This window comes from Brachyhypopomus gauderio, chromosome 14, assembly GCF_052324685.1.
Source record: "Brachyhypopomus gauderio isolate BG-103 chromosome 14, BGAUD_0.2, whole genome shotgun sequence".
NCBI lineage: Eukaryota > Metazoa > Chordata > Actinopteri > Gymnotiformes > Hypopomidae > Brachyhypopomus > Brachyhypopomus gauderio.
Window position 1 is genome coordinate 22,299,539 of NC_135224.1, and position 11,264 is coordinate 22,310,802.

At 45.2% G+C, this 11,264-nt stretch overlaps 1 protein-coding gene across 5 annotated transcripts; it reads right to left on the reverse strand.

The window, feature by feature from the left end:
• Positions 1-1,501: 1,501 nt before the first annotated feature.
• On the reverse strand, positions 1,502-10,169 carry miga1 (mitoguardin 1). Of its 5 annotated transcripts, none has more exons than XM_076972292.1 (16): positions 10,063-10,169; positions 9,332-9,467; positions 8,207-8,375; positions 7,691-7,815; positions 7,331-7,457; positions 7,105-7,241; positions 6,455-6,575; positions 6,263-6,366; positions 5,433-5,551; positions 5,191-5,263; positions 4,930-5,016; positions 4,741-4,839; positions 4,433-4,567; positions 4,295-4,348; positions 3,818-3,934; positions 1,502-3,706 (listed from the first exon to the last, which is right to left on the reverse strand). In XM_076972292.1, exons 2-16 carry the CDS (start codon positions 9,428-9,430, stop codon positions 3,485-3,487), a joined length of 1,788 nt encoding a protein of 595 aa, XP_076828407.1. In that variant the 5' UTR covers positions 9,431-9,467; positions 10,063-10,169; the 3' UTR covers positions 1,502-3,484. The 5 variants fall into 5 exon arrangements, with proteins under 5 accessions (XP_076828407.1, XP_076828409.1, XP_076828406.1 ...); XM_076972294.1 differs by having other exon boundaries at positions 6,263-6,363; positions 9,332-9,519; positions 10,063-10,160; XM_076972291.1 differs by having other exon boundaries at positions 9,332-9,519; positions 10,063-10,160.
• Positions 10,170-11,264: the final 1,095 nt, after the last annotated feature.

Here is an 11,264-nt window from a genome sequence, read left to right on the forward strand (position 1 = left end):
CAGTAAATCTCACCAATGTGTGAGCCATGTCTGGGAACCAGTCCATAGACTGCACAATTTCTTGAAAAAAAGAAAGAGTGACTATCATTTTTCATTTGTAGGTTCTTGTGTAATTTGTTGCAACAATAGGTCCATCAGTAGTTCCGCAGAGAAACAGAGGGTTTAGGTATGCTAAACTGAGAATTACCTTTTCATTCCCCATAATAAGACATACTCAGATCATACAGAATTACAGTATGTGCCCTAAACACACAATAATACACTAGGTAGATAATGCACTATGGTAACCATACTCACTGTTTATACACCAAATAACATATTATATTACTTTCCTTACAAAGTGTGCACATTGTACCAAGGATGTTGGTCTAATTGCTCTAACCAAACGGAAGCTTGAGAACAGAGCACAATACAACCTATATTCAGACCAAACCCTCCAGAGAGGTTTAAATTTGAGTGCTTGGTCAATTGTGTAGGTTTTTCTAGATTAGTGTCCTGTTTCTCACAATGTTTGTTTGCTGCTAGTAGTACATTAGTACTTAGTATTCAAAAACGAACTCTGATTTTTAACTTAGAGGAACCTAATGACAATCCTGTAGGACAAGATTATGGCTCGGGTGGAGTTACATCATTGTTAAATCAATGACCCCATAGAACTATGTACTATACACACGTTTACATTAGTAACATTACAGTCCATTCAGAAATATTTGAATATTTATATAGCTAAATCATCCAGGACCAGTAGATTTGCTTGCAGATCAACCTGAATTCTTTGTAGAATTCATGCGGAAACCTGCTAGAAAAACCTAAAGGTTTGGTCCAACTGTCTCAGTAGCATTTAAGTATTCCAGTATAGAAATGAACTAGCGATGCTTCTAAAGTCACTGCAGGAGTGAGCGCCACCAACAGAAATGTGAATCTGGAATGTTCAGCAGGTGCTCTTTGCTGTCATGGGTGTCTGGTGTCTTACCTTTGACAGTGGATCGATTTCAAGGCTCTTCCCTTCCAGGTATCCAGCCTTTGAGTGTTGGATCTTGGGTGGAGTGCCCTATGCATTGTGAAGCCAGCAGCTTTCAACCTTCCTACTGGGATGTCCAACATAGCTGAGTATCTAATGACCTGCACTGCATACGTGTTTGAGTCTTCTACCCTAGGTCCTTAAGAATTGCTGTTGTTCCTCATAGTTCCTGTGTGATTGGGGCATCCCAACACAAACAGCTGCTCTCTAGATCTGTTATATAAAGGCTTGTAGTTCCCTCATATTCAGCATACACAGGCTAACCATAATCCAGTAATCTGTCAAAACCAAAGAGTTTAACAAAACTCAGCACTCCAGATGAAACGTGGAGACTCACTGCATTTCGAGGTAACCTGAGCTACCCTACAGTGTGCATTAAAGCTTTGTTTTTCTTCTCTTTACCATTGGTCATACAGCAGGCTCATTTAGCCCTCTGCTTCTTCCTCCCACACAAAATGAGCAATTCATGCTAAAATAAAGTTTACCTTTTATCACAAGATGGCGATTTATTCAGTTTCACAAATTAGCCAACGCAGGGCCATCGCGTTGATAAGACACATGCACAATAGTGGATTGAAGCCACAGTCAGCCAAAATGTGGGATTTTAAGGAATTTAGAGTAAAAAAAAAAAAAGGTCACAGTTAAGCTGAACATTTTCACAAAATGAAGCTGAAAAGTCAGCTTTAATTTGGAGTAGTCATGGAAACTGGCCACATAATTTCAGCTACGGTGGATATGTTCATTAGCCTAATGCATTTTCTTATGAAATTCATAAGAGCCTTGTTTCATAAAACTGCCATAGAGATCAAATTAAATATAACTTTTAGTTTAGCAAAAGTCATCAAATTGCCCAGGAGGGATTTTTTTTAACATTAAGGCTAATCATTTTTCTCTGTAATCAAGTTTTTTTTTTTTTTTTTTTTTTAAATCATAATGTGGCCAGTTATCTGCAGTTTAAAATAAGTTGTTTTTCATCATCACAAATATTTAAGTAATAAGTAATATAAAAGGCATCACCAAAAATATAATTTGGTCACTGTCCACATTCCTTTCTCTAAAAAGACGCATTTCTTTGAAAATTTAACCAGTTTATCTTTTTTCCTCTTGTCGGGTTGTGTATAATATATAAACAATACACTACTGATGTTCAGGACCCATACAGTCCAAATCAGTCACTGGAGACCAAGAAGTCAAATGTACTGGACGTGTTAAGTTAAAAGCCACAAACTGTCTGTTTAGCTTCACTCGACGTTATAAAGCCAAGATAAAGGCATGGTTTTAGGACAGACTATACAATACAGTTGTGGTTTTAGCAAAAATGTCATTTTCATCAGTAAACATTGATAGAAGTTAAATGTGCCAGTGTGTGTCTGGGAATATATACTACTGGTAGTTTACAGGCTGTTATCCACCCCATCTCCCTTCCCCCAATATTAGACCTCTCGCCCTTTCTACAGGCTTCTCCTAACTCAGATTTACACACCGTTTCAGTGTTCTAACATTACCTTTGGAAACTGTACATTTGTGTAGAATTTTAGGTTGACACTCAAGCAGTTTGATCTATTACAGTTTAGTTGGACAGACCGGCCACAACACCACCGCGTGACTGTGTAGAGAAGCCCGTCCTGATACACTACAGCCACCTACAGATCGTCCGGACCACACGCTAAGAATAAGGCCATAATCTAAGGATCAATATGGGACACTCGCAACAACCCTTCACAACACATTCAGTAAGGAACACAGGGGTCACAGATGAGGCAGGTCCAGTAACATGCCACTTAAATGCACAGGAGCAGAGGAGACCGGCCTCCTGTACTGGAAACGTCTACATCATCTGGTTACATCATCTGGCCTGGCTTGTGCACAGCAGCAAGGTTGTAGATTAGCGAGGTTGTAGATTAGGGAGGCTGTAGTGTGCATTAGTAGTCTCACTCACCACTTTCCACCATTTAGGGTTTTGCTCTTTAGGGGGTTACAAACCAAAGAAAGAAAAGAGAAAGAAAGGACCACCCAAACATGTGGGAGGAGTTAACCAAAACAAAAAACCTTTTCCAACTAGAGGCATGATTCTTTTCCAAGGTCCTCAGTATAACATGTCTGAACACTTCTTCATTTATGAGGTCAAAAGGCATGGCAAAGATTAACTTAAAATGGACACATCAAATAAATAATTCATGAAAAGATCAACCGTCAGTTTATCACACAAATAGAGCAGCATATGGAAGATTCATCATAGTCCTCCAGCATCCAACATCACACCTCTACATGTCATACCTTCACCTTTGCTGAGACACGTCACGAAATGAAACCGTGAATACAAGGACATTCCTGAATCAAGGGAATATTCCTACTTTGTAGAACCCAGACGTGAACTGCACGTGGGTGATGAAGTACGCGATTCCGGGTCCGACCTCTGGAGCACCACTCGCGTCCAGTGTGGGTGGGGGCAGTGTCGGAGACTCACTGCACCCGGGCCTCCATCAGGGCACTGGGCGGCAGGCGGGGCGGAGTACATGTGCAGCCGCTGAGCTGACGGAGGGGGTCAGACATGCCCAGGTAGGCCAGGAGCAGCTCGGAGTGTCGCTGCAGCAGGTGGAGCACGTCCTCGGACAAGGCGTCCACGCTGGAGTAACGCACCTTCTCCAGGTCGAAGATATCCTTCAGGAAAGACTGCACCTGGTCCTGAAGAGGGGGGGTAGAAAGGTACCACTGAAACGGAATGACGTGTCACATGCATGATGTCACGTCACATGTCCTCCAAGTCAACGAGAGTCACACGAAGATACACTTTACCTTGAAGAAGCAGCAGAAGTCATGGAGGGAGGTTTTAGGACCCAGGAAGCCCCATGCCAACACTGGGCTTATGTGCTCACACACTGTGTAGAAGTGGGCAATGAAGCCATCCTGCAACTACACAACAGGCAAGTATGAGCTAGAGCCAAACATCAACACAGGGACATGAACTAAACAATATGGAGTCACGGAGCTTTGTTAATAAACGATGCCATTTGTAAAACGCAATATGTTACAGGCCAAAGATCATGTTTGGCGAGCAACTGAAATTTCACATGAATTGCAAAGTATAAAATGAAGGTGTTGTGACAACAAAGAAAATGCCTAAAATGATCTTCAGTTTGGTTCAGCAATGGTGTCCAATGGAAGACGAGCCAAAATCCAACCAACCAATCAACCGAAACAGCCTCATGTCATGCATCCCAGTATCCCACGCCAAAACCCATCACCAAAAACCACCAAGAGGGACTGAAGAACCTTCATATGTTGCCTCTTTTGCTTCAGAACGGACCAACAGCTCGACGCAACAGCCTACAAGGAGAAATTGCCATTGATACGCTGAACGTTTTTGTTTGTGTACTTTAAGAAGGGTGGGCGTGAGATTCTTTTACTCACCGTCTCTTTGAAGGAACTGTTGAGCCAGCGATTATTGACGACATTCTGGATGGAGATGGGCGGATTCTCCAGATCCTCGAATGAGTCCATGAGGACGAAGTCGAGGACAATGTCATAGAAGTTGATATGCTTCACCTAAACATCAAATCAGAACAATGTTGACCGACAGGCAAAACTACAAATTGAATGAATCCGATTGATAATAACGAGGTTGATCAATAGACAAGGAAATAAGGAAATGAGCTCATTAGGGTTTTTCGATTAAATCGCTGAGCTCAGATTTCTTGTGCTTGGCAAGTCCCCCTTACCCCTCTTGTCGCCAGCTCCGCCTCCGTGTTCTCCCAGTGGTCTGAGAACTCCAGGAAGGAGATCATCTCTTCAAATGCCTCCTCGAACCTCTTGGGGTTCTGCCAACCACAATGTCTCATCAGCTGTGGCAAGGGCTACTGGGGTGCATTAATGCCAGGCACTCCACCTGAAGACGGACGAACGCTCACCTTCCGTGCTTTGACGATGATCGAGGACAGGATCCTCTTCCCCATGTCGGCCAGAAAGGTTCTGGTGGCCCGTTCATGTAGAATGACCTAGAGAGAGAATATTACATGACCTAGTGTTATTTAGGACAAAGTGTCTCATGAGGAAACGCGGAAGATTTACCCATTTATTTATTTACCTAGTTTTAAAAGGTCTTTAGTAGACTAATGGAAGAGCTATGGACACTTGCACAGCTCTCTGGATTTCAAGAATCGGTACTCTACCTGACAGGCCTGGCGTACACAGTGCAGCTTTGCAAGGAAATCAGTGTCACCGAGACATTCCAGCATCTCCGTTCTTTTTTGTGACAGGGACGGAAAAATAATTTTATGTGAACCAACTGGACAAACTGGGTGTATATCAGTACCTGTATCATTATACAGAGTACATAGACGCCAATATATTCCATCTGTACCACTAATACAGGCAACGAGTTATTATGAGTTATGCCAATTCTCCATCTCACCGGAGCACTCTGCAGGAGATCTTCCCATCCTCGGCCATCTGTAGCGCCTCCTCGTAGAACGGGTAATGGCAGAGGGGGACGAGACCCAGGGTGCTTCGAAGCTCTCGGTGTTCAGACAGCTGGAGGTGTGAGAGAGGGGGGTCAGCACAGTATCCATGGCATAAAGCCCAGGCTACATTGTCAGGCCAATTTTGCCACGGCTGACGAATTGCTTTTAGACTGTAGGGGTGGTGCTGACCACTGTAGGGGTGGTGCTGAGTGAGTGGATGCTGTACAGAGGATTACGAAAGATAATTTTTAAAATAGGGGCACATCAGCCATCTTTAAAAACTGGTATGCCTCTTCTGAAGATTTAAAATATGATACATTTTTTACAGATTACTGAGATCAAGATTATTCATTATGACTGAGATCAAAATTAAAAGTTTAACATGCTTTAATTTATAAGGTTTTATAAAAGCTTTGGCATTTTCATGACAAAGAATGGGATGTTTAATAGCAAGCATTTGCGGAGTGGATGGCCTAGAACTCCCTTGTGATGGTTCGTCTTTGTGTCTAGGATAAAATAAACCTCCTCTTCAAAATACACTTGTTGCCCTCAGAGAAAGGCCTTGTGCTTGTTGAGTGGTGCAATCCAACAAACATGATATAGTTAGTGTAGTTCTTCAGTGGCTTATTAATATTAGAAGTAGGTGCACTAGATTAGAGTTGGAACAAACCTTTGCAGGGCAGTGGATCTCCAGGACTTAGGCAACCTTCTCGTACAGGATAAAGACTAGGTAACGTTATTACAGAAACCACATGACCGTCGACGTAGCAGGTTTGCTCACCTCAGCGGCAGACACGAAGGAGTCAGTGGAGGCCACGCTCACGGAGTCCCTCAGACACAGGTCATCCCAGTCATCCCTCACGGAAAGTTCTGGATGCTTCTCTACTGGATGGAGAGAAAGCTTTGGCGTGAATGATCGCAAAGACACAGATTGGCACAAAGAACTTCTCTTCGCTTCAGGAGCCAGACTGACCGTTGGTGCAGTGTGAGGAGTGGTCCACCATCCCGAGGGCTCCTTCAAACTCCTCCTGGAGGCGGTAGGCCCTTTGCAGGAGACACTCCAGCTTATGGATGAACTCCGCACTGATGATGTCCTGTGGGGCAGGGAGCAACGACATGAGATTCACTGCACTGTACAGTTTAAAGCGCTTAGACAATAGGCAGTACAAAATGTAGGGAAACTAGTGCAAAATTTAGGGAAACTCTAGAGTGCGCTAGTTTGGATTTGTAGAACTGGAGCACAACCCATTGGACTGGGAGTACGATCCATCTGCGGAGGCCGTGATTCACTGTACTCCACACTCAGCCCACTAACTCTCTCAAACCACTTCACAGGACATCGTCGTCATCCTCTTCTTCACTTTGTCCCAGTTTTACATGCGCTGCTCCAGAATACTAGAACATAGAGTTAAGGCAACGGCTGGCATCGCACCGCACACTCTGATCTTCACAAAGCCTCCTGCAGGTTTTCCTGAGGCCGATTGGCTATTTTAAGAACTGCTTGCTATTTTAAAATCCAGCGGGGGCTTCAAAGGGGGGGGGGGGTTTAATCATGGGGTTTGGCAGCCTCCAGTGGGGTCGGGAGAGGCACACGAGGACACGCAGAAGAGGAGCCCTTCGTACCTCCACGCTCTCCTCCGCTATGGCGTCCCCGGCGCCGAGTTTGACGGAGGCGCAGCTGGCCTCCTCCTCCGTCCGTCGGCTGCGGAAGGATAGCGCCTGCTCCCAGCGCTGCAGCGCCTCCTCGAACAGCTCCATGCCTGCGGGGACAGCAGCGTGGCCCGTTACGGAGGCGGTTCTGGGCCGCGCGGTGAGGAGACCCGGCACAGAGTCGCCCCCTGGCTCTTACCCATCAGGTAGAGGTTCTCCGGTGTAGTGATGGGGACGCCCACCATGCCGGGGACGGCACCGTCGTCCCCCCTGTCCCAGCACGTGGACAGGTTGGCGCAGGTGCAGCTGCTGCAGGAGTTGACACTCTGAGTAGAGACGGAAGACGCCTGCTGAAGACGCTCGGCACCATATCGCTTTTTCGTTTTTCTGGATGGTTTTCTGCGTCGCCATGCGAGGCTAGTTTTACGTAAAAACAACTATGCCAACAGCTGATATGGAGACAAAGTTAAACGGGTCAACGAGGCGTGAAATTGTACGACGACCGAAATAGCGTGGTTCGGAAGGGCTGGGTGGAGGTGTCTGGGTTGGGGGGCCTTACTGAAGCGAGACTCTGCAGCGATCCGGACAGCCGGCTGTAGAGGCCTCCGTGTGACATCGCAGAGCGGGAGAAGCCATTCTTGGGGTGTATGGGCAAATTCAGCCCCTGGCGACAGCAGGCGGCTTCTGTGAGAGGAGTCACACTAAACCGTCATCGGCCTAGATAATCACACACCAAGATCACTGCCCGCATGGCCATATTTAAGTGAGTAGGTACTTCTGATTCAAATTGACAACCGCTACAGAGCAAAATCTGCCAGGACAGAGCTGTTCATCAGTCAACTTATTCTAGGATCATTAGTAACGATTTGATTGAAAAGTCACAGATTTCAAACATTCCATACAAAATATAGAAATAATTTTTCAAAAATTATATAAAAAACATAAAAATCTCTTAATATTTTAAAATTTAAATATATTAAACATGTGTCCTGGCTTAGCTGAAGATGTCCTTGGCCAGTCAACAGTCTGAAGCGGTAGCGACATGTTGCAGTCCCAGTTCGCACGGTTCCCTTACCTCTCGATGGGGGAAGAGCGGCGAGGATATCGAAACCCTCTCGTCCCTGTGGCGACGGGGCTTTTTTCTTGCCCTTCCTCCTCCTGAGATGGTGTGCGAGGAAGAGGAGGGAGACTGCGCCAACGGCGGTGAGGGCGACCAGTTTCTTCGTGCAGCCACTCAAGCTCACCTGCCAACGACGCGCGTGGGCAGAAAAGGGAGACGAGGCGTCGGTCGGAGGCCGGACAGCACGGGACCGTCCAGACCCCTCCCTCCCCACGTCCCCCACAGGAGAGAGGACGAACCAGGACAGAAGAATGGACAGAGACGGAGAGTATGTGGGGACGAGGGACAGCTACACGGAGGTAAAGACGGGAGCTTCTTTTTAGCTCAGAAAGTGGTTGGATGCGATCTGATCACAGACATCGGTGCCACGCCAGTCTGGTTGATTTCGTGCAGACAGACACGCGCACACACAGGAACACAAGCGCACACAAACGCAGAGATGCACATGTTGGCGCACACAGACACAGAAATGCACACATGTGCATAGCTTTGCTGTCGGTCATGGTGTGCATATGCACGTCCACTCGAGATCGATGGAACCCCGTAACAGAAACTCAAGCGAAACCACCACTTCCTGGCGCTCCACCCAGGTACAAAAGACGGCGCACGACGACACACAACGCTTGTAACACACGCCTTTGCTCCAGAACTGTTGCCAAGTCTGTGTGCTGGGAACAACGGCGTGTGCTAGCGATGCAGTGCCACTTGCAGTGCCAACGTGCCAGTCCTGAGGCCCTGGAGGGCACGTTGTGCTGCCTCTGGTCCTGACATCAGAGGAAGGAGTCATAGCCAGACACCTATACATGTTTTAAAGAGAGTCTACTGCATTCTGCTTACTGGCCAGTCAAGAACCAGGCGGCAAACATGCAAGGCACAAAACAAAATGATGTAATCTATGATGACATGGCAATCCATACGTCAAATCATAAACTCCACATCTTCACAAGACCACAGAATGATCAGGGCTTTGGGATTGTGGACAGTCTAGTCCTGCTGGAGTCTGTACTGCTTAGTGTACCACGGTCCTGCAATCGAAGAGAGATGGGTCGTTCGTTTGTTTGCTCTTTCAAGCCGGCTTACCCGCGGGAGGGAGGACAGGACGGAGAGAGGGAGGTCCAGCACGCGCAGAGCAGCCTCCTTCACGTGCAGCTCCGCATTCCTGAGCACGTCTTCCGCCATGACGTCAGTCACTCCTCCTCATCCTCCCCAGCTCGCGCTGAAGACACGACCAACATGCCGCAAACCTGTCAGAGTACGACTGCAGAAATCTGGTAAAAGTCCAAGAGACGTGTCGAATTGGCTGTCTCGTGAGGACAAAATCTTCATGTCATACCATGCATGTAGACTGAAGGAACTAACGTTGTATGGGTAAATGTTTGGTGAGACACAGCTGCAACTACATTACGTTTCTGTGAAGCTACTGATTCTGCTCCTAGAGAGATCATCTTCGTGATCGTTGTGGAACTGACCAGATGTAACTAACTAACCAGTAAAGCGTATATTCCAGATAACTGGTTACAGCATGATTAGATTAACCCAGACTGTTGGGTATGATCAACATCAATAGTGCTTTACAGGACTAAAGGCAACGTGACAAATACATAATAACTTAAATCCATACACTAAGATACACTGATCACGCTGTGTTAGGCAGCTACGTTGAAACGTGTGAACTGCAAACGTTACACTAGGGTTTTCTAGCAGAACTCCCATGTTGCTGCACTATATCTATCTACATTAAATTGAACAGATAAGGCGTCGCCAGAGAATCAGATTCATGATCGCATTAAACAGAAAACAAAGCTTCTTACTTCCAGCGTCTCTGTTGCTGATACGCTATCTCTCGAGAGGCGTGTGAACGCTCACGATTCATGTGGGTGGACCAGACACAGTATATGGGCTGGACACACCACGTGGCGTCATAGCGCGCGCGTGGCCGGGAACGCTTCCTGTGTTACCACGTACAGTTTTCAAAATTAAAGTCCCAACACTAAATTCACACAGGCAATGATTACATAAATCAAAGCTGCTCAGCTGCTGAAGCTAATCATACACTCGCACAACTCACTGCTTTAAATCCTATTGAATTGCCCGTAGAGACTAAGCGCCTAAACAGCGTTTCTGAGTATAAATTGGTGTTTCAGAGCAACTTTTGCAGAATGACTTGAATAAATATTTCGCTAGAAAATAGTGTTTTCATGTTTTGTGAATTTTATCACGTTTGCAATGTTTCCAGTGCATTCCCACGCAAGTAGTAGGTTTTATATTTTATATTCATATACATACTGTCCTATTAAACCCTATATATATAATATATATATATATATATATGGTTTAATAGGACAGTATGTATATATATATATATATACATATATATATATATATATATATATATATATCCGTTGACAGTCTTGCTAGGGCCCGGGACAAGAAAGTCTAATAATTTATTTTCAAAACGCCCAATCTTAACGTCTTCACGAGAACTGTTCAGTCAGACAGCTATTTGTTGTGAAACAAAGTAGTTACTTTCAAGCATTTTCAAGTACTTTAGCCTAAATTCCAGCACTTTTCAAACCTGGAACACAATGCAACATTAAAATTCGTCAGGTAAATGTTTTCCTTTCTTTTCTGCGCTCCAGATTTCTGTATTTACTTTAACTATCCACCACTGTATTTCCCGCTGTTGTGCGGGTACCAGCCAGTTACGGTCGGTGCTGGATCAAACCATTTTCCAGTGGGATGCGGGGGTGTATGCACTTAATGGAAAATATGCAGATAGGTTAAAAAACATATATTTTAGCCATTGAGTTTATTTTGAGTACAGAATTTTATATTAATGAAAGATTTCAAGATTATTTAAAAATTATAGACTTTAAATAAAAAATAAATTGCTGGGCTCTTTGATGGGCCCCCCTGGCCCTGGGGCCCGGGACAACAGACCCGGTTGTCCCCCCCTGTCGACGGGGCTGTATATATATATATATATATATATATATATATATATATATATATA

What these genes read in the sequence shown, in the direction of transcription:
- miga1 (XM_076972292.1), bottom strand. Translation starts at nt 9,430, where the DNA reads ATGGCGGAAGACGTGCTCAGGAATGCGGAGCTGCACGTGAAGGAGGCT. An exon ending in GGAGAACCTCTACCTGATGG is followed by an intron (nt 7,242 to 7,330) that starts GTAAGAGCCAGG and finishes CTGTCCCCGCAG; the next exon opens with GCATGGAGCTGTTCGAGGAG. An exon ending in TCATCGTCAAAGCACGGAAG is followed by an intron (nt 4,840 to 4,929) that starts GTGAGCGTTCGT and finishes TGTGGTTGGCAG; the next exon opens with AACCCCAAGAGGTTCGAGGA.